Raw genomic sequence first — 27,457 nt, forward strand, 5'->3', positions numbered from 1 at the left:
GAATTTGAAACCTGTGATTCTTTCCAAGGTGAATATGGTGACAAAATCATTAGCCATTCTCAGTACACATCTATCTTAATTAAAATCTACCCCCCTGTGATGATAATATAGGCAGCCCAGCTTCTCCAGACACTCACAGCTGGCATCTGCATCAATCTTGTTGACAAAGACACTTCTTGAGAGCATGTGCTGTAATGTTTTTTCTCTCCCATGCAGGGCTTTGAAGCAAAAGCATTCCTCTGGGCTCTGGCAGCCCTGCCCCTTAACCACTCATGTATTTGCTAAGGGGTATAACATAACATGACCTAACATTAGGCTTTCTTTTTCTGCTGTCCATTAAACTAGCAATAAGCATTCCAATAATCAGGACAACTTACAATATACCTTCATGACTACAAAGCGCCTCCACCACGACAAGTTGCAGCTTCACGTTGGTTTAGAACAGGCCTTTGGGGAGACACACTTGAGAGTTTTTCCACATGGCACCTGATTTCACTGAGACACTTGATGAGCAGCTGACAAACACAGGAGAATGAGACCAATAGAAAATTGTGGCCATAATGCATTTATCACAAGCAGCTGTGTATCAAATGGTGCTTAAGTAGTTAAAGGAAATGTATGTTAATCAACTTATAAAAAACTGGATAGAATCTTATGACTAGTCCCAAACACATGTGGAGTTACTGTCAGTAAATATTTTTTGAAATGATGTGCCAGAGCGTTTACATTAAACAGAAAAGATACTTGCTTCTTAATTACACAGGTTTCTGCTAAATGATTTTAGATTAAAGTGTGGAAAATGAGCATGTCAGCTACTCCTTTAAAATTTAGGTTGACAAAAAATGGCTAAGAACTTCCTTACATACATAAAGTTTTTAATACAACACAACACTCCTCCTGAATTGGTAATTCACTTAATATAATTACAGTTACACAGAAAAATTAGACAAGTTTAAATCGAAATACTCTCTTTAAAATCCCTTTATATAAAAAGAGTCTGTGTACATAGATAGTAGTCATTTTTCAAAGTCCGTAACTTCATTAGTTTAAAAGCAAAAATCCAAACCGCAGCTGTTCCCATACACCCTAATTGCTTAGATTGGATTTGGACCATTTTATTTTAAGTATTTCAAAGCCAGTTCTGAAGGACACCACCCTCATAGGATCTAAATGCAAAAGCGTTAGATTAAGAAAAGGGATTTTTTTGAAGTCTGGGTGTGAGAAAACGAATACTGACAATGACATATTAATGCATCAATGATGAATAAATACAAGAACTTAAAATTTGAACCACCAGCAATCTCATACATCATTCTCTCTCCTTTTTTTTTTTTTGAAAGGATATAAAAGATTCAAATGTCAGAACTATAATGTCAGAACTGTTTATAATGTCAAGTGATGCATGTTGCATACTCCTACTGTATTCCATTGATCAAACCAGAACCTGGGATAATAATTGCAGATGATGGAGCACATTTCTTGTACAAATGGGCATGGATTTGAAGTGAATTTGGAAGAAAAACATTTTCATATTGAAGTCTTAATAATTGTTTTGTTCATCCTGCACTGATCTGTGCACAAATTATTTTGCGTAAAGCTGATGCTTCTAACAATAACTAATATTAGTGTGATGCCTGCAGGGCACTGTCAGCCGAGGATAATTTACGATACAATGTAGTAATTTGATAAAACTTGTTGCAGACTTGAGAGAGAACCAATCCCAACAGAACCAGAGAGAACTATAATTTTCCCTTTGCAGACAGTTCATGCAGTCCCATTTCAGCTTACAGAATTAATCTTGTTATTTATAAAGTAAGGTTGAGTTGTTTTTAGCCTAGTTCCCTAAGAAAATGAGGCATATGTGAGGATGCCATCTGTGAACGCCTTCCCTGCACTCCTAACAGCTACCATGTTCGGAGACAATTGCAACCCAGTCTGAAAGCAGGTAGAAGACTCAAAGAGAGTAAATTGCTAAAAGCTTTCGCCCAGGTATCTGGGCAGGGCAAAGATACCTAAATTAATACCCCCTGTCAGGGAAAGGCAGGAAGAATTCAGCTGTCTGTTTGGCAGAAGCCAGCAGTCCCATCAGCAGGAACTAGTCACGATACCTCTTACCTTTTGCCTCATGCAGCCGTGGCAAAGAGCCCAGTGAAAATGAAGTGTTTAGAAAAGGAGGACATAGAAGTGAAAGGACACAGATCTCTGGGAAAACAGAGTGCTTACAAAATGATTTGGTTTTAGCTATTCTTTGAACTTCTAATTTTACTCTACAAAGATAATAAAATTTCATTCCAGCGCTTCTATAAAAGGTTAATTTGAAAGAACAGTAGCTGAACCCTGCCAAAACCATCAAAACATCACATTATTTTAATTTACAGATGTAATAAAATCAAAAGTGTTAGACAGCTTGTTAAGGAGGATGCACACCTCAGGAATATTAAGCTGACTGAGGTGTTTCCCAGAGAACCTACTCCAATTTTGAGTACCGATTAGAGCAAATGTTAAGTTAATGCAAACCATGCTTCATTCTTAATTCATCCGGATAGAGCCCAGTCCTACCTAGAAGTTTGTGTCCACACTTTAGATAGTAGGTTAAAGAGCCCATACTTAAAGGAAGAAATGTATTAACTCCGTGTCTTCTAGAAAGGTTGCATTTTGCGATATTTTCATTGTTTTATTGATTACTCTGAACAGTGTTCATAGAGAATAAATAAGTTATTTGTACTGCATCAAATAGCTTTTCTGTTATATGTGGGCAAAGCTTTGTGTTCTGTGGCTGCCACAGTCATTGGCGAGGGAAAGAATAAAGAAAAGAAAAGGAGAGATACGGAGTCAAGGGTGAAAATTGTTACTCCTGGAGCAGGCTGCTCGGTATTGCCTGGGCAGGCTTTGACGACATCAAGTTCTCTGAATGTATCAAATATTATCTTCCTTGAAATGACGACACAGATGCCACGTCCATCACTGGATCCTTCAGATGCTGTGTCTCCTGCCGCTCTGTATGACTTTGAGTACGTTGGAAAGGTCAAAACTTTTTGTAATCAATTCCATTAGGTCCTTGTCTCTTTCCACACCATTGATAAATTCTTCTAAAGTCAATTCCCCTAGAAGAAAATCAGATACTCCTGAGGAACCGAGGAGCCCAGCCCAACACAAGGCCATTCATGCCAGATTGAATCCCTCAGGAAGGTTCCCCATTCTCTGCTGATAGGCAAATGCAGGCAGAATATTTTCTGTTTTCCCACTTTGCATCACATCCTAGAACTCAGACTTGCCTTTTTCTGTTAAAAGAGATCAAGCGCACCTTTCACAGAAGTCTAAGACAACTATGAGTGCTCAGTATCTATGGGAACAGAAATGTGTGAAAAAGGGCGCTAATGAAGCCTGTATCAAGGCTGAGTTTAGAGGTATGGACCAATTCTCACTGAGCTAACTGGAATTTATCTTACAGCTGGTTTTACCAGAGATTACGGCATGATTTGCTGAGGATTACCAGGCATGCTCCCTGTGTTGACTACTAGGATTATTTAGAGCCACGATAACATATAGTAAAAAAATCGGTTAAATGGTTTGATTAGATCAATTCTTCCAAGCAACTGAAATGGTCATTTAGAGCATGATTTTTTGGGCTTATGTCAAAATCAGGTAATACCTTGGAAATTGTGAGACAACTCTAAAATCTCTTTTACTGAGGAGCAGGAGTATCATTTAGCATTCTTCTGCTTTTCCTGCTCTCTTCCCTGTCAGCAGAGGCAAAGGCCGGTCCTAGGCATGTGCCTGCTCACATGGTACACAGGAGTGTACACAGGTCTCTGGTTAGAAGTTATTCCAGTGATACTGCTTTTCTCTGAAAGGGGAAACAGAGCTTGGTTTAATAGCAGGAGCTTGATTCTTTCCTCTGAGAACTGTTTAAAGGTTCTTGTTAAAATCACAACAATGAATGATTTCTCACTGAAATAAATGACAAGAGGCCAGGCAAAGAGGAAGATAGCTGGATGACTTAGGGCCCCAGGGTGCAGGGGGCAGCAATTCAAGTTGCGTGCACTTCTGGTGAATGCTTAGCCAGGTGACTTTTGGCTATTTTTGGATTTAACTCCCCGATGTGAAAAAGGAAAATGATCAGCATTTGGAAAATGCAAAAACCACTTTCTACCCATGGGCAGTAAAGGATGCATCCTCTTTAGTCATATGGGTCCTCACTGCACAGGTGAGCAGGCTCATATGCACACTATTAAAGTGGAAAGACATCATTTGACAGCAGTCCTGGCTCTTAGGCTTCAGTGAGAGGAGTGAGACCCTCTCCAGGGGTTGGTGTGCAGTGCCCTGAGGGTGCTCACACCTCCTCTTTCAACCCCGGTGCCCTTAGATATTCATCCCGGGAGCAGAGACAGAACAAGCTGCCTCTCTACGCTTGTCTGCGTCCTCCTGCTTTGCCACTCATCCACTCGCTTCCTCCGATCTCTCCTCCTATCCCAGGCACTCCTCTTACTTCCCATCTCCTTCCCTCTGTATTGCCTTTGACTGAGATCTTTGGTTGGATGGGGTTCCTGGACTGCTTCTGCAGGTCAACTGTCCTTGAATTCCCTCCTATTGATCCCAGGCTATATATTTCAAAGCACCAATACCAGTGTGCAAGCGTATAAAACCCACTGCAGTTACCCGTGAGATGAGGTTACACTGGCATGCCCAGACTCACTGCGACTGCGATGGGTCTCAGATTTCCTTGAGCTAATGAAAATAAACTGCAAAGCCATCAGGATATTTGTTTTAAGAATTGCTCTCTATGACTATGGGATTATTTCTTATATTTTAATGTGAGGAAGGACATTGCAACTTATTTGTCTCTTTTCCCTTTTCTTTAATAAGAAGCTACAAGGAGGTAGCATAGTTTAAGCTAAACTTGGTAAAATTTGTCGTATTCCTCAGGTGGAGCTAGTCCTGCTGCTTTGCAGCTATTTAAAAAATAACTATAGAAAGCAGTTTGAAATGGGAGTATTATGAAGATAATTCTGAATAATTCATGTTCTGGCATTTCATTACTAAAACATAAGATGCAAAAGTTATTTTTTCAGCTGATGGTCTAGCTCAGATACAGTTATTACTTGCAGTAAACATATGGTCAAAGCAGGGGCCAAAGTATGAATAATCATAGAATTTGGGTTAGATTCTAGAATATGACTTTATGTTATTTGGAGTCCTTTAGTAATTTGCCTTCACCCAAAAGATGGGCCAAGCAGGTGGGGAAAAAGTCTTCTCTGAGTTATTCACATGCATCACAAGATCACTGTTTATACTCTGATTATATATTGCAAACAGCTTTTTTAAAAGTAACTTAACACACTAAATAAGACCAGAAATATGAACAAAAAAATGCCTGGAATTCCTGGCTGGGATCTGATTTTGCTCTGCAATGCTTTCCTAATATTCCTAATTTGTCAATGATTGCAGTAATTACTGTAAAACATAATTGCCAGTGGAAGGAGGAACTTCATGATTAGCAGTATGAGGGGAGACATTCACATGTGACAGGTTTTCTGTTAGAAACAACTCTGAAGCAGTGAATTAAAGTTTTACTTTCCAAATGCAAATCCAATTGGCTTAATCTAGCTATCTTGAGAAAAAACAGTAGCATGTGTCTTAGCATGTGTTAACGATCAGCCTTCAAGGGACATCCAATATGCTGTCCAATCTTTAGAACATGCTAGAGCCTGTGCAACCACGCATCTTAATTGGTTTTCTTCTCCATTTTAGTTAGATTAAGCCAACACAAATATACTAAAAAACCTCATCATTTACACTTTCATTTTGCCGTGCAACCAGAGTACTGGCATTTTGGATGAACAGTGCAAGACCTCCATGTTTTAGGCCCTACTGCATGTAATTCCTGTGTCAGCTTAGTAGAGTCAGTTGATTTACGCTTCACTGTAAAGCTGAAGAAATATGGGTAAAGAACAGATTCAGGCTTTCAGTTCGTCTAAACCAGTCAGTTCTTCAGTAGTGTGTTCAACTCCCCTCTTGATCCCATACTTACGGGGGAAAATCCCTGCCAATGCCAAGAAAACCTAGATTCTTACCATCGTTGTTCACATCTATCTTCTGAAATATCATGTTTGTGAACTCTTCAGCAGACATGTTGGTGTGGCCATTAATAGCCTGGATAGCCTGAAGGCAGAAATGCAGAAAGTTCTTTCAGACTTCTTTTCCATCAAGTTGTGAAAACAATACACTGGCAACTGCAGTAATTGCCATGCAGCTCTTTAGTTCACCAACTCTTTCAAAAATCGCTAAATAAATAGCTATTTCAAGTAAATCTTCAGTAGTGAGGACTGAAAATTTAATTAACATAAAACAGCCTGAAGATTACAGGCTAATTTACATATCTCTGAAGGTCTTCTGAAACCATGTGGCACCTCTGCTCTGCAATACACTTTAGATTCCACACCAGCGTTTTTATGTTGCCCTAGAGAGTTCTGTGTCTTCGGAGAGTGCCCTATTGTCTGTGTGATTTAAATATAGTATTTTTTTTTCACAGCTGAAGGCACATGAGGAGAAAGCCTAAGTAATTTTTCTATTAAGACGTGTTTAACTTAGTAATCACAAATACAGTCAGACGAGCAGTCCTGGAAGTTGGCAAAATTTACTTGTCCTCCAAAGAAATTAAGAAAACTAGAAGTCTCCCCTCTACTTTTTCTGTGGCAAAAGGACCCAATATTTGGAGTAAAGGTATACATGAATATTTTTGCAAAATTGTGTCCCATTCACTGAGACAGTAATTTTTGCATTATGGTGATCATTCGGGTTAGCAAAATAGGAGTCTATATGTTAATAGCCAGTGGTCCAGAAGCAACAAGCGTATGTTTACAGAGTTGGACTCAATATCACAATTAGTAAGTGACTGGGAAAATACATACACATATATGTATAAACACACATGCACATATGTTCTATAATGGGCATACTATAGAATTTGTTTTTCTACACCTGAATTATCTTGAGATGAACTGTGGAGTGTAAGGTAATTCACTGTATGTGCCAGTTGTTTCCTTCGGTATTCCTGATACTATTTCAGAACTCATTATATTTAAATAAAACATAATTTAAACCTGTTCAGCACTGATGTGGAATACTTGACCATCACTGTCTTTAGCTTAGTTTGCACAAATGAGTTCAAAAAGGCAGCAAGAATTTTACAAAAACAGGTACATAAACTTGTTTGTATGACTAATTCATACTTTAGATACTTCTGGTGTTTTATATGTCTGACTGATGCACTCTTCAGAAGAAGGTTGTACCTCTGCCACAGTTAAATTTGTTATAGTGCTAAGAGTAAAGCAGTGGTTCCTAAAGTCCTTGAATCACTGACTACCACAGAATCACCTTAAACAGTAAAATAAAATAACGGCTGTTGAAAGGCACTGAGAGGGTGCATGGTTGTCTGGAAGGAATTCTGATGGTTGAAAATGAGCTGCTGGTCCAAAGTTTGCATAGCTGTAGGGACAGATGAAGTTTTAGTAGGACTTCTGTGATTTAACTTAATGTCTCAGATATGACATATCTTTTTAGACAAGTCCTTGTTTACTGATGCTTAGTATAAGCAGGGCCCTTAATGGCTATGAGCCTGTGTTTTTATTTTTGCTTAGAGCCCACTGATTTTAATCTAGCCTAGGTCAAATGGCTTAGGCAGGTTTAAGTTAAAGTTCTTGTACTCCAAAAGAGAAGAAAACACACAGAGGTTTAAACTGGTTTTAAACCCAAGTAAGTTGAAAACGAAATCTTCTTTACATTAAAGGGATTTTAATTCTCTTTTTGGATAAAGCCCAAAACAAAACACAGTCACCTCATTGCTGCTGGGTGAAAAATGATGGAGAATATGTGCAAAAGAAAGATGTCATTAGTCTTAAACGAGGAGAAATCTGGGAGCCTCTCCTTCTGCCTTTAGAAAGCTGCTCTTTAGAATGTGATACATCAACTTTATTTGTTTGACCCCGTGGCTCCATGTGGCTCCAGTTCCTTTTAACTTGGGCAGCAGCTCTTGAAAGTCTCTAACAGTGACTAGCCAGGCACTAGCAATAATACAGAATCCAGGCAAAGTACATTCCTTGGTTATTATGACATTAAATCCCTATTTAGATTTTATGCTCCCTGCAGCAAAATCTTGATCTGTAACAAATCCTCTACATTTAGGGAGCAGTATTGTCGTTCATATTTGCAAGGAACGCTATCGTACCTTTTGGATGAAAGCAGTTACTGAAGTGCAAAATATATTTCACTAGAGCAAGTTGAAAAATACAAAAATAATTTCAAAGAAAGAATTACACCGCTTCGGTTTTATGGGTTTGAAATGGACCCATTTTCTGCAAAATTTTCTACAATATTTGTATCCAAATGTCGCTGCATGATTTAATGATAAAATGAATTTTCCCCTATTTAATTTTAAAATAGGTGTAGTGGCATTTGTAGTAAATAAATCTAAAAGCCTTTCAAAAAATTAAAATATTGGAATATTTTGATGACACCTGTATTGTTTCTTGCAGCAAGTTCAGTTTGAGAAGCCGGTTTCCCACAACAGACTGGCACAAACACTTGTAACCAGCTCTTTTATTCACTATGCTGCTTCAGTTCTACCCTGCCCTATAGTATAGTTTATCACAATAATGTCTCTACAGTTTCTACAGTTTTTCACTTTCAGTAAAGCACTATAGCTGTAGAACTATGGTTTAAGTAAAATACTACTTAGATATGTTTCCTTCAATAAGCAAGAAACTAATGGCAGGAGTGTCGCTAGCCAGAACAATTCTAGTTTTATAACTGTAAAACATTAGGCAAGGTACAGACAATCCGTTTACAACACATGATGAACCCACTGTTTCAGAGGCAATGCACTATGTCAAATGCTCTTGCTGTTGGTCATAACTTGCTTACCGTGAATATGCTTAGTAGTTCTTTTTTGTCAATACATCCGTTTCCATCAGCATCATATAGCTTAAAATACCATTTCAATTTTTGGTCAATTTTCCCTCGTATAACCAAATTTATTGCAGCTATGAACTCCAAGAAGTCTATGAATCCATCCTAAGAGAGAGAGAAGAAAAAAACCAACCATTTAACAACATTGGCTTTCTGTTCATTCTGGCAATTTCACAGAAACAGGTCATTGAATTTGCTATAACACACACTGATTTATAAAGCACCTTAACATAGAAATCTGCTGCGATATTTAAAAAGGATTGGCTCACCTGGAAGGAGTGTTAGCACAGACAGTTTTATTCTCCCCTGAAAGCTGGGGGCAGCAGGGGTGGGGGCAAATCTGTTCTGAGCAATTGGTATTGACATTTTTTGAGGAGAAGAGAAACAGTTTGGTGCTAGACTTCCACATGTGAAGAAGGGGAGTCTGGGATATCTGGTTTGGTACTAATGACATGTCTACAGTGGAGTTGTTTATATTCATATGGGCACTACGGATGATTTCCAGTGCAACAGAGCTGCTCCAGGTGTTATTCATCTGAGAGATCATGTAGTAAGTAAGTGTAGTACATGTTAACCAATAACCTGGCATGAGCTCTGGATACTGTGTATTTTCCGTAAAAACATCAGGTCTCGTTGACTAATACATTTTGCATGGGATATAAAGCTCTCAAGTCATAAACTAGTTTCTAAATAGTGAGGATTGGGGGATATTCCTAGGGAAAGAGCATTTCAGGTCGATTTAATTCCATATTTTGTGCTTCCTTCTCTGAAGCTAGTGATGGAAACCTGTCAAGGATGGGTCTCCGTGGTCAGGTGGTCTAAGCCACTGCAACAGTTCCTCTGTTTCTGTAAAAATGTGGTGAGGATGGAAGAAACAGTTGCTGAATTTGGAGAGTACTTGCTCCAACTGTGCATATAAAAAGAATTAACAGCTGGTAAATTTAATCTTGTGATCTTTACATTGGTCAGAATCCAATAGCTTGGAAAACCTTGGAAAGACTGTCATCAGTTTCAGATGGCCTGTGACTGAGACAAGAAGCTTGGATGAGTATCTATCATCAATCAGGTTTAGCATGTTACTTATTTTTATTGTCATACATCAACACACGTCTTGCCGGTTGAGGTTTTGCAACCAGTAGGCATTAATCTGCCCTCGAGACTATACTAGACAAAAAGAAGTCCCATAAATGTGTGGTGGGACTCATTGCCATACTTGTAGTGTTTGTTTTGATTTCTGTGCAAGGCTGTTTGGCAGAGTGACACCTAAGCGGTAAATCCAGTGTTTCAAACACACTGGATTCAATGTAAATGCAGAAGTGATGTGTGCATAACTTGTGCAGAGTGTCCATTGCTTCACAGACTCTTTGTGCAGATTCTGCTGTGGTTGCTAGATTCACTGTAATTACAATCACAGCAAACCCAGCAAAGGCAGAGACACCATTCAACCACTGTTTGGGCTTAAATGAAGTTTGGCAGTAACCACATGTAGTTTTCAAATAAGATTATGCCTAGTATTAAGAGCAGATGCTTTACCAAAAAATGACACATCACGTACCACAAACTTTATGCTGCTTTTTGGCACACCAGCTTGAATTTCAATTTTGAAAGTAGTATTTCAAGAAGCATCTCATCAAGTATTTTACTGGAGGGCAAGGTTTATTTTGCTGATTAAGTTTCCATCATCTGATTTGATAGATCTATTAAGAATGTGGTTAGATGCATTTCACATTGCTGCTTTTTTATTGCATTTCTTAGTACTTATTGAAACTACAGATTAAATTTAGGCTTGCTGGGTGTCCATGACAAGATTAATTTTCTTCTTTCTCCCTTACATTTCACTTTGGATTTTGGAAAATAGTATTTTCTTTGCTTTCTTCCTGTGTCTTAGTGTCACTGTTGTTGCTCTGACAAAATACCAGAGTTTGGAAAACGTAATCATCAGCTTAATGTGTTTGGGTATGTAATTCTGATCTGGTGCATCATTTGGCTTGCCCCAAGCAGGAAGGGACTGAAGGCCAAGGTCAAAAAACTCCACCTCTGAAAAACACCTGAGGGAAATTGTAGTTGCCAGTAAAGCCCCCGCCATGTTCTGTAGACATGCAAAGACCACTGGCGACATGTTAACCTCAGCAGCCAGTGCATCAGGAATAGAAATACTGAGAAGGCAGACATGTTTATCTGCCTGATGTGGAACCAGAAACATTGCACAAAGAGACTGATGAGAAATGTGCTGGTTTTCCTTTCTACACCAAAAACCATACATTGTAGGTAGAAAAGAAAACATTTATGTGATGCAGAAGGCTATGGCGATCCTGTTACACGTAACCAGAGCTTTCTCAGATAAATACTGTGCTTTTTACAGTGGCATCCAAAAGCCTCAGAGTAACACATTAAATAATGAAAAAAATCATAACAGTAACCTATGGAGATCATCCTGTGGTTCTGTGAGTACAAAAAATAATAAAATAAATGTGTTATGATGATATTAAAAGTATACTGCTGTGCTGATTTACCCATCTGCTGCTCTATAACCATTCACAATACAAGTATCTAGGTCCATCCTTACATGTCTCCAGGCTCACACTGCAGCACACACAGTAAAGTATCTGTTGCTCGTTAAGAAGTCAGTAATTCACAAGCAAAGGGCTACTGTAAAAATAATAAAATAAATACAATAAAATGAAAAATAAACCCAACAACATAATAAGCAGAGCTGATTACCAGTGGTGGAAGGTTGGGGGTTGGAACAAGATGATCTTTAAGGTCCCTTCTAACCGAAACCATTCTATGATTCTGTGATTCTATACAAAATAATTTACTTCTGGTGCTTTACTCTGTTATTCCAAAGGGCAAATTTCTGATATTTTTATTAAATGGAATTAATGCTGGTCAAACTTGCTTATTTGGCAACTTAGGATACGGGACAGATTTGGGTAACGGATGCATTTCTTGTGTGTGAAGGCTTATTTTCCGTGTCTGTATGGTACTGGCCATGCCTTCCTCAGCTGTAGCACAATTACACTGGGACATCATGGGTGCCTGGAGGGGCGGTGAAGTCCTGCTCCCTTCCCTGCCCATATGCCCAGAGCCAGCTGGGGTAAGCTCCCAGTGTACCCCCTCTGGATGTGGTGTAAAATAGGGGGGCAGAAATCTCCTGATGCAGTTCTGGGGAGTGGGCCAGAGAGACACCAAAAAAATGGGCTCAAAACTTCTTTTACATGCCCCAAAGTCTTCTGGACTTTCTGCTTAGCATAGTAGACTTAATAAAAATATTTACTTTTTTCAGTCTCTTCATGGCTTGACCAGATGAACTAGAAGCTTGAGGATGCATTATGGTTGTGCATGTGTTTGTGCCCTTTGATGCTGTGTTTTTGTAACTTGTTTTGCTTTCACTGATGGATGATTTTTTAAAGCCGCTTGGAACAGTTCGATTTACAAAACAAAGACAAAAGAAGGCTCCAAAACTGGAAGAAGAATTTGCTGATGACATAAAACTGATCCTCACAGCCCTGAGGGCACCAGCAGCCCTGACTGCCCCTGCCCAGGACCCAGGACTCATTTCAGTTGTTCATCAGTTACTGGATCTCCTGAAGAGAAAGCAATTTAATTTTATCTTTTTATGAGATGTTTTTGCTTCAGAACGTCAAGCTATGTGCAGTTGCCGGAGGCTGCTCACTTTTGTTCGGTGAGGACGGGGATGTGTGTCCTGTGAGGGCAAAGCCAGGCAGTGAGGGACTGCAGCGTTACACAACAGCAATTAATACCCCAGCCCCGGAGCCGTAGGAGGGCATTATCCTTCAGTTCCCAGAATAGCGTTGCTGATCTTCACAGGTCCTTAAAAAACTCTCACAGCTTCAAACTATTTGAATACAGATTAAAAATAATTGACTTGTCACCTGTGAATACACAGCTGATCTTAAACAGCATGGTAATTCAAGGTTGGGCCAGAATGATCTGAACTTGGCGTTTTGGCTGCCTAGCTCCTACCTGGACGTGATTTCCTAACTGTGTTGATGCAGTGCTGCTGGGATAGTGAGCCAGTCATCTCCCACAGCCCACTATGGCTATGCATGTGGAAAGGGCAGATTTCTGTCCCCGCAAAACCCTACGATGAGAGAACTCATCGTCTGCCTTGGAGTACTGAGGACTCTACTGAGTCTATACGCAATAAGCAGTGTCTTGTTTTCAAATTTGCTCCTGCAAAATCTCTAAACTCAACCTGACAGCAGGAAAATAGCTCAACAGGCTTTGTCAGGATTAACAAGTGTGCAAATATAGACAGTCTAGGTATTTCAAACCTAGGGCTTAGGACATTAAGCCACCTTCCCTCCCCACCCCCTGTCTTTCAGAATCCTACTTAAACCTCATAAGGCAGAGGGAGGAGGCACAGGTCAAACAGCAGATTACAACAGCTCAGAATAACTGTGAAATTTATAGCTAATCCTACATGCTTTTCTCTTTCTCTGTAGACCCCATTTCAAATATAGCGCTGCTTTCTCTGCCCTCAGAAACCTAACGGAGGATTCATTTCACTCCATTTCATCTTCTCCAATTTCCTTCCTTTCTTTTTTCTTCCGAAGACTTTCAGCTGTTTCTCAAAGGTTGCATACATGCTACTGAAGAAATACAGAGCTAGTTGTGACTCTGTTACTTTGACACATCCCTAAGGTCTGATATTGGAGTTTGGGGCTTGGAGAGAGCTCCAGATCCCGTGCGGGCTGTGGCCAGAATCACCAGTTTCCTGAGTAAACAAAGCTGGCCTTTGTCACAGGGTGGGGGGAGACCCTTGGCAAGCAAAGGCTATTAGATAAGGATGAAGAATGAAGCAGGGAATTAGGAGCTGCAGATCGTTAAGTGGTTTTGCAGATAGTTGCATACCCACTGTTACATAAAGAAACGAGGCTGTATTGACCAGACTGTTACACCAGGTTCTACTTTGTCCAGATGAAGAGGCCCTGCGAGATTTGGGAACTTGGAAAATGCCAGAACCTTTGTGTTACAGGAGTTGGAAATGCAGAGCCAGCCATGTGTCCTGGCTCTCAGGCTTGTAGGCTACCCTGGTAAAACCTGGTGAAATCCAAAATATTAAGATGACAAACAATTTTATTTCTTTAAAATTAACAACTACCCCCCAAGTCCCTGCCATCACTCACGATTTGCTTTCAAGATTACTGGAGAAGCAGGGAGACAGGGAAATCCCCAAGACATCAGGCTGGGTCCTGTGCTCAGCCTGCAGCACAGCACAGCAGTGCCCAGGAGGGCTGTACAGAAGGAAAGCACGTGCTCAAAGGCCTAGCCCTCTGCCATCAATTGCTCGATGGTGGGGTTCAGCTATCTGCACCCCTAATTTTGAGCCTGTGCTTTTAGGAGCATCTTTCCCAACTTAAAATAAAGCAGTAGTCAAGAGAGAGAAAACTAAAAAATGCAGCTGTGACCACACGACACATTTTTCAGCAAAGTTCTTGCTGACAATTCAAGCAAATTTTTCTTGTTTGGCAAACCGAAGAATGCAGCAGGACAAACCTCCAGGAAAAGCACTTTGAAGACTTTCGTGTCTTCTAGAGGCAAAGATGCTCTATTTGGCAGATTATCTCGGGTGGTCCTACATAATGCTTTTAGGAATTAATATCTCAAGGGATGTATGCAAGAAGGCTCCTAAAAGTTAAACACATATACTATCATTCCCTAAACTACTCAGTATTATCAGATAAAGGACCTCAGGGAAGGAAAAAGTTAATACTCTCTACTTTCTTTAGCTAGTAGGCATTTTTTATTTCTGTAAAAAATGGGAGATTATAGATCATGCTTTGTCACAAGAAAGCAGTTACCAATTTATTGTCATTACATGAGTTTGTGGCCAAGTTAGTTAAAACAGATCATCCAATTTTTGCTGCATTTTTTTCTGCAATTATTATTTCCAAAGCATGGTTCACCAACATCATTGTCCCCAACAAATGTGTGAATCATGATTGCATAGTTGCAGATGTTTCAAAGCAACGCTTAAATGGTAAAGGGGAAAAAGAAGAAAATGTAAACCTGGAGTATCCTCTAACTGCTCTATTCACAATTAATAAAGAAATAAATAGAAAAAAAAGACAGTTGCACTTTTAAAAAATACTTAACATTTCTTTAAATAAAAGAACTAGATTCCTGAAGTGTTTCTCGTTAAAATTACTTTCCCCATTATCTACATCATAATTTAACAAGTAGCATTTAAAAGTAATTATGATTAATTGTACAAAGTTCATCTTCATTGCCTGTTCATGTAATGTGACAAAATTACAGTGTTAGCTGGTAATGGTAGTAATATGCTCCAAGCGCTTTTTAAGCTCAGTGAAGGCTGCAGAGTACATGATAATTTGTTTACACTTAAATGAAATTTTCAAAGGAACCCTACACATGTTGTTAGAAAAGTGTAATTCTTCAGTTTGATGTGTAATATTGGTCACTGAATAACTGCAGAGGAAATGACTCTAAACCCTTTCTTTTCTTTTAAAAACAGTCAGGGAGTGTAGGAACTCAGGTAGCACAACTCAGTGGGAGACTGTGTAGACGATGAAAATTATTTTTAAATAAAATGTAACTTCATCATTCTTTCATATTCCTCCCTTTCTATACTGACTCACATTGAGTTTTGCTACATTTGTTTCTGCAGGACATTCAGTAAAAATGTATGTGATACAAATTTAATCCACGTTAAAGAAAAAAACAAGGAAAAAAAAAGGTTAAGCCAAAGAATCACTTGACCAAACCTCTAAGTACTTAATTTTTATTGTCAGTACTTTTTGCCACTGCTTTCTCTGTATCCAATGCAGTGATTCATTTTCTCTGGGTCTCTTGTACAACGTAGTTGGCATTACAGCTTCATACAGCACCTACGGGCTGGGCGGTCTTACCCTGTAGATCTCAGGTGCTGGGTCCTAGTGTGAAAGGGGACTCCTGACAGCCAGGCGCCTAAGCGTTGGTGGATGGCGTGCATCTGGCCTTGCACCACGCACAAACCATGTCTTTGATCTGGACATGCTCTACAGTGTGATGGATCTGCTGCCCAAGTGCAGCAAATCTCTGTTGCAAACGTAGTGAGCCTGGACACGCTGTGCGCAGATGGCAAGGCAGAGGCTATCCAGTGAGGTGGGGACAGTCCGTGGCGTGCACTGTGAGTACTGCTGCCCCACCGCATAGCTTAATCCAATCTAGCTCAGCATCAAGACTGCGATGCAAGGAAAATTCAACTGGAATATTACTAAATAGCACTTGCCTACAATATTTTGAAATTATGTTTTTAAAGAGAAAATTTCTTGGACATGCAATTACCCTTTTTGAAATGCAAAGAAAAGCCACTGAATTCTGCAAAGCTGTAACAGAAATCTGAGGCAGAGCTCACTTTAATATCTGTCCTAGTTTTGGCTGGGATAGAGTTAATTTTCTTCCCAGGAGCTGGTATAGTGCTGTGTTTTGGATTTAGGATGAGAAGAATGCTGATAACACACTGATGTTTAGTTGTTGCTAAGTAGTGCTTACACTAGTCAAGGACTTTTTAAGCTTCCCGGGCTCTGCCAGGTGCACAAGAAGCTGGGAGGGAGCACAGCCAGGACAGCTGACCCAAACTGGCCAAAGGGCTATGCCATACCATGTGACATCATGCTCAGTGTATAAATCTGGGGGGAGCTGGCCAGGGGGCAGTGACTGCTGCTTGGGAACTGGCTGGGCATCGGTTGGCAGGTGGTGAGCAATTGCATTGTGCATTACTTGCTTTGTATATTCTTTTATTATTATTAATTATCTCCCTTCCTTTTCTGTCCTGTTAAACTGTCTTTAGTTCAGCCCATGAATTTTACTTTCTTTCTCCCCCTCCCCGTCCCGATTCTTTCCCCCATCCCACTGGGAAGTGGGGGAAGTGAGCAAACGGCTGTGTGGTGTTTAGCTGCCTGCTGGGTTAAACCACAACAGTCCTTTTTGGTGCCCAGTGTGGGGCATGAAGGGTTCGAGATAACAACAGATCTGGCCAGAGCGTGTTAAAACAAATTTGTGATAAGCATTCATTATTAGGTTAATAGTTGCTGGTCGCAACATTGATTTATTTTCTCGCAAGAGTTGTTGTGCTGGTTCTCAGGGTTGCGTTACCAAACACTTTACATGCTGTCCACGCTCCCTGCAGTCCTGTTTGTCACCTCTGGGAGCTGGATTAAAGTTATCGCTTTGCCGTACTGTGTAACCCTGGTTTATGGTATGATAAAATTATTGGTCATGAGATTGTACTCAGTGCTGCCTCCATCCCCGTACTTTGGGAGCCATCTCTCGGAAACTGTTAATAATTACACTTTTTACCTCTTCTCCTCGGAGAATCAATCTATGGGGGAGGAATCCTTTCCCCCACTCCTTCACCTTCCCTTTCTCCTTCAGGCTAGTTACAACAGCTTTTAAAAATTTTTAATATCCTTGGGATGTTCAAACCAGCATGGTCCTATTACTATGTCTCCTGAATGTGGTTCAGGTCTTATTTAGGTTTAAACAACTATTTAAGAATACCATCCAGAGATCTGCGCACTGCAGCTACTCCAGCCCCCGTGAGAGGCACTGTGGCTACTCAAACCCTGGTGGACAGGCACGGCGACTGCTCAAACCCCCGCGACAGGCACTGCAGCTACTCAAACCCCGGCGACACGCACTGCGGCTGAACCAGAGAACCAGCTTGTGCTGGTATCGGTTGCCCCTATACGCAAGAAGAAACACACAAGAAAATCAGCTCATTTAGTAAGGGGTGAAGATGAATTAGGGCTATCATAAGAACAGGAGAAGGAAGAGGCAGAACCCATAAATGAGATGGTAACCACCCAATCCCTATCCCTGAGTGAGCTGCGAGATATGTGAAAAGATTTCAGTCGTGATCCAGGCGAGCACGTTGTCACCTGGCTGCTCTGATGCTGGGATAATGGGGCCAATAGCTTGGAATTAGAGGCAGGGAAGCCAAGGAGCTGCAATCCCTTTCTAGGGAAGGGGGCATTGACAAAGCAATTGGAAAAGGGGCACAAGCCCTCAGCCTCTGGAGACAACTCCTGTCAGGTGTGAAGGAAAGGTATCCCTTTCAAGGAAGATGTTATAGGTCACCCAGGCAAGTGGACCACCATGGAGAGAGGTATCCAGCACCTGAGGGAATTAGCCATGCTGGAGGTGATTTATGGTGACCTGAACAATGAGCAGTTATCCCAAGATCCAGATGAAGTCAGGTGCACACAACCCATGTGGCAGAAGTTTGTATAGAGCATGCATTTGTATTGTCGCATGCAAACTCATTGGCAATAATGACCTAGAAAGACGGGGAAGATCCAATGGTGGATGAATTGGCTGGCCAACTCCGGCCATATGAAGAAAGTCTCTCTTCCTCCCTACAGGCCTGCATCTCGGCTGTGGAAAAACTGTCCAAAAAACTGTCATGGGATTTCAAGCAACTCAAAGAGGATATGTCTTGGTCCCCACCTATACGGACCAGTATCTCAGCCATTAGGAGTAAGCGTCCCTCTGCTCAAGAGAGAGAATGCAGTGGGTACACACCACAGGCCACCCTGTGGTTTTACCTGCATGACCACAGCGAGGACATGAGGATGTGGGATGGAAAACCTACCTCGACCTTAGAGGCACGGGTACGTGAGTTGCAAGGAAAAACAATCACAGAAGGGGGTTCTTCCAGGAAAATTGCTGTTCCAGTTTCCAGTGAGCAGTTCCCCAGACAAAGTAGAAGGGTTGATTTTACTTTGATCTTCATAAAGAGACTTTTGATTCACATTGGAGGCTGAAGTGAGCCTAATTGGGAAGGAGGGGCAGAAGCAGCCCATTGTGACTGGCCCAGAGGTTCCATGCATCCTTGGCATAGACTACCTCAGGAGAGGGTATTTCAAGGACCCACAAGGGTACTGGTGGGCTTTTGGTATAGCTGCCTTGGAAACGGAGGAAATTAAACAGCTGTCCACCTTGCCCAGTCTTTTGGAGGACATCATGCTCAATATATAAATCTGGGGGGAGCTGGCCAGGGGGCAGTGACTGCTGCTCAGGAGCTGGCTGGGCATCGGTTGGCGGGTGGTGAACAATTGCATTGTACATTACATGCTTTGTATATCCTTTTATTATTATTTCCCTTCCTATTCTGTCCTATTAAACTGTCTTTATCTCAACCTGCAAATTCTACTTTTTTTCTTTTTTTTTTTTTTTTTTTCTTCCCCTGGTTCTTTCCCCAACCCCACTGGGGTGGGAGGGGAGTGAGTGGACAGCTGTGTGGTGTTTAGCTGCCTGCTGGATTAAACCACAACAATATCCCATGTAAAGAATCAGCCTTCCACAGTTGATGGTGCTGTGCCACTACTGAGGAATTACGTCTGGTCTAAAACTTTTAGATAGTAACTCGTACCATCAAATCCTATAGTCAAGAATTCAACTGTACTGACATTAAGCAAGTAATGATTTTAATGATAATGTTAACATAGGCTTTTAGCTAGTAATGACACATTATTATAGCATAAGTTAGTACTATCACAGCAGTAAGTCCTGTGCCAAACCACTAGAAAACAAAATTAAGATTGTGAAATTGCACCAATAATTGTGGGAAGTCCTTACAAAGTAGTAGATTCCTTTTTTGGAATCAATATGTAAAATTGGATGTAAAAAAATTTTGGAGGTACTTAAGAAGTAGAACAAAGACATTCTTTAAGACAGTCTATAAATGAATAGAGTAGTGTTTCATGGAACCAGGTGAAATATTCATAGTTTCTATTCCATGGAATTTTTTTTCTAAGGTACAGTACCTTTCAAAGGCACTTAGCATGCTGACAAAAGTGATATAACTACACTGCCTTGAACATAGCAAAGCATAATTTAACATCCTTCTTATTTACAGTAATCAAGCTAGTTACTTTGCATTTGAGATAATTTTATGCAACATTACTCCAGATTAAGGAGAAGCAAATGGTTTGGCTTTGTTGTTTTTGTTGCTTTTGTTGGATTGCATCCAAAACTTATGGGAAAAGGATTTCTACATGTACATGTCAGCTCCAAAAAGCCCAAAAGTTTCAGGTAGTAAGAGCTGCAGATTTTTTGTTACTTCTGACAGAAGAATTCTTTCCGGTTAAGAGATATCTTGATTCTTATTTTTTTCTAGCCCATGGTTTAGAAGCTGATTAATTTTTGACACACAGGCTTTTATTGCTGACTCTACAATGTGATAGTTAAGACTGTCATAAAAAGAAAATAAGTTTTCAAGTATTTCGTATTGTGGAGACTAATTAGAGGTGATTGTGAGAGCAAAAAAGGGTTCAAAAGCAGAAAAAGCAAGAGTTAGACTTCTCTGGGCAAAGCAGTAGTGCTATCCACATGTTCTGGGCCAACACAAGAACCATGGAAAAGGAATAGCGTAAAACGTAGCATGTCTTGCTAGCCACAATACCAGCTTCTATGGCTCATGGCCCCATAGTGTAGTGTGTAATGCAGATGTTGCTGCTGCAACCTTACTGCCTTGGTTAAGAACTATTTGAAGACTTAGGATACAAAAGAGGAAAGTTGTTCAGGCAAGTTTGGGAAAATATTTCTATAATTATCATCCTCTCTCACCTGCTTTGGATAACTGTTAACTACTGCACCCAATTCTATTGTGTCGACTCTGGTAATGCCTGCAAGCACGTAAGGATGCAGCAAACAGGCTAGGCAGTTCCTTAGGCAGCCCGACAATTCATATCACAGCAGCTATTCCTGGTCCTGAGGACACATCAGAGCAAGACAATGAGAAAGGAAGCCCAACTGAAGATCAAATTTTCCAACAAAGGAGAGTTAGCAAAGATGCCCTGAGCCATTATAATTAATCCCACAAGAGGTGGAAACACTTAATATTCAGGTTCCAGGTAGCATTTGAAGTATTTCTCTCTAGAAGTCATTTTATTTCATCTTTTAAGAGCTCTTCATGCCTTCAATAAGAATGTGGAAGGCAGCTATCACATAGTGCTAGGTAACCATTGCATTGTTGGACCATGTCAATCTTTAACAAAATAATGTCTTCAGTAGAATCTCTAGCAACTAATTACCTCATATCAATGAAAATAATATTCCTCTGTCTCTCACAATTCTTAATAAGGGGGAAAAAGTGGAGGGAGAAAACAACTGAAAGTCAAATGAAGAAGAGTTATGTTAATCATCAAAACATCTCTGAAAAATATTACATCTTTCTGTGAACATTTGCACGCTTTTCGTGGAACATGAGGGGCAACCACTGCTTTCATAGAGAATTTCACGTCCAAATGATTCGCATTTGCTTCTACTGCAATACCTAAGAAGATATACTTGGCTAATCCCATTCATGTCCCTTTAACCAGAGAGGATAACATCTATTTATAGCCAGAACACAGAATGAGATGTTGAAAACTCTGCCTGAAAATCAGAACTATAAAGACACAGCAGGACAGCGGGGAAGGAGCTAAGATGAGGAAAAAAGGAATGGTGGTCTGCCTCCCAACACTTGTCAGCATTGTGCAAAGTATGAGGAGTGAAGGGAAACCTTTATTCTTCAGGGGAGGGAAAAAAAAAAAAAAGAAAAAAAAAAAGAAGGATGTAGCTTGAGATTTCATTTACATTGCTATGTAGTCATTTTGACACACAAGAAAGTTCTATTGAAGGAACGCATTTTTGCATTTCTTATTATCTGTTCTACATCAAACAGCCTGTTTTAACTTTCTTCTTTAGATTTTAAAGTGGATTTCTTTTAAAATCTTTTTTATACTTCTGATCTGCGTAATGATGTCAGATGAACTCTAGTTTATCACAGAACTACTTTAAATTTTAAATGAATGTGGTGGGCTGACCTTGACTGCACGCCAGGTGCCACCATGCTGCTCTATCACTCCCCTCCTTAGCAGGACGGGGTAGGGGGAAGAAAATGAGATGGAAAAAAAACCCTCGTGGGTCAAGATAAAAGCAGTTTAATAAAAGCAAAAGCAAAGGCCATGTGTGGAAGCAAAAGGAAAACAAAGATTTTATTCTCCATGTCCCATCAGCAGGTGATGTCCAGACACTTGCCCAGGAAGCAGGGCTTCAGTACGCGTAGCGGTTGCTCCAGAACGCAAACGTCATAAATAGCAAATACCCCCCTGCTTCCTCCTCCTTTCTCTTAGCTTTCATTGCTGAGCAGATGTCATATGGTGTGGAATATCCCTTTGGTCAGTTTGGGTCAGCTGTCCTGGCTACATCCCCTCCCAAGATCATGCCCATCCCCAGCCTGCTGGTGAGGGGGCAATGTTGGAGAGACAGCCTTGCTGCTGCTGCTCAGCAGTAGCCAACGCACTGGTGTGCTATCAGCACCTTTCTGGCTACCCATACAAAGCACAGCGCTATGAGGGCTGCTGTGGGGAAAATCAACTCCTTCTCAGCCAGACCCAATACAATGAAAAAGCACAAGCTAGAAAGAGGACTAAAGATTGACATCAGTTGGTGGCTTCTTATCTAAAGATTTCTTAAACTTTTTGCTGTGGAGTGTCCATTTTTCTGCATCTACCAACTTTATCTCTGCATAAGTAGTGTAGCGGAAAACACCGTTCTGTGTTGGGGACTATCCAGTGCTCTATAAAATGTTAACAGAAAATCCTTGAACTTACATAATTTTCCTTTGGTGCCACATACCATTAATCTTCTTTAATCTTCTTTACTCTTCACAGTATATCCTAGCTTTTAAAATCCAATTTTCTTACAAAGCAACAGACACTTATTCCTGTAGCTAGTTTCAATTAATGCCAAAATAAGCAATGAGAAATACAAGAGCAGCATCCCCTTTTCAGTACATTGCTTCACATGTTAAATGGCTATGCAAATTTTGTCCTTCACAGGTCATAAGAACCCAATCAATCAATCAATCAATCAATTCTTATAGTGTTCAATTTTTATTTTTAGTGGTGGCAAAACCTATCTGGAAGGCAGTGGAAGTGGATGACAATGATCTGGGTTTCTGATTTAAAGAAAGAATATTTTTTAGAATAAGTGTTAGGTAGTAGCAGTGCTGACTATAGAATGTTTCCTTAGTTCTGTTTAAGAGCAACTAACACTTCCAATATATTATGGATACATCAGACATTATTTTTCTAGATATGCTCTCTCCTTTAACATTAGTGTAACCTCATTTTGAAGGATATAAGCTCTCTGAAATATGATACGTATTCTCACAGAAAACCAAATACGCATCAGTATACTTGGCAACTACTGAAGTATTTTAGATAAACATAACTGTTTCCTCTCTAAAATTCAACAGTAGGCTGCATGAACTAGGACTGCATGACAGCTATGCGTGGACTGAGATGCAGAGGGAATAAAAAAAAGCAGGAGGAATTCAGTTTACTTGTGTGTGGTTGCAGCTTTTTAATTTTCATATTACAAATAGCTTAAGGCTGAAGAAGACTGAGATAATTTTTCCCTAAAATGACCTAATAAAGGGGATCTTTTAAGAAATGAACTCTGTTGCACTTGTATTTTAATAAAACCATTATTTTTGAAGGTTTTCATTGGAAAGCTGTGGCAAAAGATAAACCCACCATTTATTATACTGCCAATGCCATTGTATAAATAATGCTTACGAGTATTAATGTATGAGTCATGAATAAAACGTTTGCTTAAATGCCACCTCCTGCACTCCTCATGATAATCTCAAGGAAAGTTAACTTTGCAGTTGCAGTTCTGAACGGTCAGCATCTTTATTTTTCACTGGAGCTAAGAATGATGAAGAGCAACTTTCAAACTTCTCTAACCTATTAATTTATTTCTTTGTTTATTTAATTATTAGCAAAGGATCCCACAGAGGTCAAGGAAAGGATGAAAAGTCTTGCCATAGAACCCTTGTTTTTAAGAAATGTGGAAAAATTAAAGACATCTGCATACATGGTATATAAGGTCATTTAATTATGAAACAGCTGGTGGTCTGCACAAGAGACACACCAGAAATGGTTACTATTTATTTAGTATGTTCCTGGGAAGAAAGCTTTTAGGACATAGCCTACGTCACTAATCTCCAGCGGAAACAGGCACTGACTGGAAACAGCTTTTATGCATTGAACAGGTGCACTCTGTTGAGCCAGAGGCGTGAATACCTGTACAGTACTATGCTCTGCCACACATAAACACGCAAGATAACTGCGTCCAAGAAGCCATACAGCCACAGTGGCATTGCCTCTTTGGCACGGAAAGTTAGTGCAATGCTCTGAGCTTACATGATCTGCCTGCTGCCAAGCCCTGAGGTAACCTCAGTTTCTACCTGACATTGAACTGTGCTGTGAAGATGTACCCCTCCCTGTCATACGTCCACTGACCATAAGTCATTTCCATGAGTGGGGAGTTGAACTACTCTATTGTCTCCAACCTAAAGAAATCCAGGGAATGTTAAGGTTTGGCTTGCAACTGAGTTCCTGTTGGTATCTGTATAGATGACTTGAGTGAAATAAACTTCGATTAGGCTTTCAATCTATCACAAATTGTCAAAAAAACTACCACACTGCCATAATTTCTTTTTAACTGTTTCCAGTTTATGGGCAAGTTGGTTTTTTTTAAGATAGAAATCCTAAGTAGGAGAAGGATGTCTGTAACAGGCTTCAGCTGGAAGCAACAAGGCTGACAAGGAGGTGACATGCAGTTCACAACTGTAATTACCACACTGCCACCACCTGCCCTGCCAAGTTGCATTAGCATCCTATGCAGTTACTATGCCACACCTTACCTCCTAGAGGTTTTAAACGGGGCATACATGAAACACAAAGGAGAAAGTCTATGCACCTTTTAAGGGTGTTTTATCATCTTATTCTATGATAGAAGACCTCCAAGCATGGATGACCCCAGCTTAACTCAAGGAGCATTAGGCTGCTATAATTGGAATTGTAGATTAATCTCAGACCTAACTGTAGCACAACTTTCTGAGCAGATTCCTATTTGTGAGAAAACAGAAGACTACGTGAGAAAAATATATTTTATGCTGAGAGTAGAAGACCTTATTAAATGACTTAAGTTTTCCAGAATGAGTTATTTAGATTTAGATCAACTGTAAACTAGTCCCCAAACTGTATGCTTTTATATATAAGCTTCAGCAATAGAAGTCATAACAATTTTAAACTGTAAAAGCCCCATTATTAAACCATGGTGTTGTCTGGCCACAAAAAGTTAGATAAGGAAAAAATCAGGTCATATATCTATAAAAGTCAGCTGGGGGAAGCATGGGAGAAGGTTCAAGTTTGCTAGCTGTCTAGCTAAACAGCACTTCTATAGAAAGGGTACTATTAAGAGAAAGGAAATATTTTTTATCAAGAACTTTTGTATGCTTCACTGGGATAATGGCCTCTTTATTAGAAAGCAACAACCAGACAAGAATACAATAGCAAAGGAAATAAAACTTTGATCTGCAAACCTGAGAATTTGCTATAATACTGAAGGAAACTGAATGTAAGCAAAAACTCAAAGGACCAAATTATTTCTGAATTCGTGCGTTATTGCATGCATTGCAAGTGATTGCATGCATTAACTTCTGTGGCTTGGAGATGAAAGCTTATCATCTGTTTAATATTGCACAGTGCCTAAATGTTCTACATAATGTCATAGAAGGATAATGACCCCTTATTTGTACAATCATAGCTGCTATTTCAGAGCTGACAGTGTCATACTCCCAGTCAGCCACCCATTGACCACTCTTCACACATCTGTACTTAACTAAAAGCACTTTTCAGGATCAAAGCCTACATTTCTGCCAAAAACCCCAGGGAGGAGAAAGAGCTGTAGAAAGGGTATAGGACAAAAAGTGAGCGTAGGGAATAAGGAGATCCTCTTATTTTCCCTCATCAAAAACATACAATATTACTTTCTCCTGCCCTGAGAGGCTGGTCTGTTGCCACTTTATTCCCAGCTTAACCACATAAAAAGCATCATAACCATGTACTTGAAAAGTGTTTGATTGATGCTTGTTATTTCTAAAAGTATACCTTAAAAATAGTGGTCATTTGTCTTGGTAATAAAGGAAAAAAAATATAATTAAACTTATGAAAACAGAGTGCTGTTAATGTTAGAACAAGAAAAAAAGGCTGTATGGTAACAGAAATGCAATCATTACACCAAATAGAAATTAAAATACAACAAATCTCTAAAGCTCTGTAGAAAGTTATCATGGGCTCAAGATATATATCTTACATCTTAAATTGTTCCTTTCCTTTTTTATTCTGATTAAAAATCTCTGCTGGTCTCAAATATGCCAGATTTAGTTTTGTTTGCCTGACATCCTTCCCTAGCAAGGTTGATCCTCTCAATACCCAACATACCTTTACAAATGCTCATAGGCTAGTGGATCAGCATAGATTTCTGAGCTTTGGTACACTCTAGCTTGATTCCCAGCTGCTGTATTTTTTAGTACCCATTCCTCTACTTTGTTTTTCTTTTTCCTTTTTTTTTTTTTTTAACTCGTTTTTCTTTTAGCTTGGAAGCTAATCTACAGGTTGGGATCTCCTTGCTGTAACCACAGCTCAGCTCCACATTACACAGAGCGCTGAACTTTTCAGCAAACCTAGGTATGAAACATCTGAATAAAAAAAAGGATATCTGTAAGGACTGGAGGAGGTGCCATGCTAAGACCCTCCAAGAGGTGTTCAAGGATCACAGTTTCTGTCAATGGCCATACATGTGATAGTTTGGAAAAGACCTTAGCCGTGAAGGCTGACAAACGCGTAGATTTGCTATACTTGAGTGGTCCAGTCCCTGTTTGGCAGATAGTGAGATACTGGACACAGACGACCTTCTCTGGTGGAGGGACTGCTGTTCCAACCCACCCAGTTTGCTGTAATCAAGCAGGCCACCCCTCGTTGGTCTGGTATCTGTGACCCCGAGCATTACAAAATAGAGACATGGGAGAAGACAGCAGGGGGAAATGCTTTCTCTTGTATTGACTTTACAGCCATACCCTGCTGTCCCCCAGGGATGTGTTCCTGAAAGGTGTGATAGTTAGCTATATGCTATACGCATGATATTGCTATATGATGGGTGATGAAGCAGTTTTTCTGTGAGACTGAATTCCTGGCCATTGCCCTATTTTTCCATCCTTTAGCCTTGATTGATCTTGGTTCATCTGAGGAATATGAGGATGAAGACAATGATAAGGTAAAGTTCAGAAAGAAGCAGCAAGAAAGTTCCTGGTAAAAGAGGAAGTTCAGTCACACAGATGAAGCAGCTGAGATCTTTCAGGATGGTGATCCTGAAAGCCATGCTGAAAAGACAGCATGTTCTTCAGCTGACAATCCTGGTGCAGCTCCTCCTACCTCTCTGTCCTCCACACTATACATATTGTCCCTCTATGTTTAAAACACACCTATGAAGTCCCCCCAAGCATCTGCCCTGTACTGCTTACAGGAAGAGCTGCTTTCCTATCTGGCAACTTGACCACTCCACGTACAGGAGTGATGACAGCCTGCAGAACAGGGTGACATAACTCTGAAACACCAGATAG

General features: G+C 40.2%; 1 protein-coding gene across 3 annotated transcripts in view; it reads right to left on the reverse strand.

Annotated features, from left to right (window-relative positions):
- Positions 1–2,534: 2,534 nt before the first annotated feature.
- The window catches only part of GUCA1C (guanylate cyclase activator 1C), a 47,382-nt gene continuing 22,459 nt past the window's right edge, over positions 2,535–27,457 (reverse strand). For all 3 annotated transcript variants that reach the window (XM_087757427.1, XM_087757426.1, XM_009466724.2), the window contains 3 exons: positions 8,923–9,072; positions 6,075–6,162; positions 2,535–3,104 (listed from right to left, as the gene is read on the reverse strand). In XM_087757427.1, coding sequence (XP_087613553.1) covers positions 2,974–3,104; positions 6,075–6,162; positions 8,923–9,072 — 369 coding nt within the window. In that variant the 3' untranslated portion in view covers positions 2,535–2,973. The remainder of the gene's footprint in view (positions 3,105–6,074; positions 6,163–8,922; positions 9,073–27,457) is intronic.

The sequence above is a fragment of the Nipponia nippon genome, unplaced genomic scaffold, assembly GCF_047370975.1.
Source record: "Nipponia nippon isolate SJK-2023a ecotype South Korea unplaced genomic scaffold, ASM4737097v1 scaffold_2, whole genome shotgun sequence".
Classification (NCBI taxonomy): domain Eukaryota; kingdom Metazoa; phylum Chordata; class Aves; order Pelecaniformes; family Threskiornithidae; genus Nipponia; species Nipponia nippon.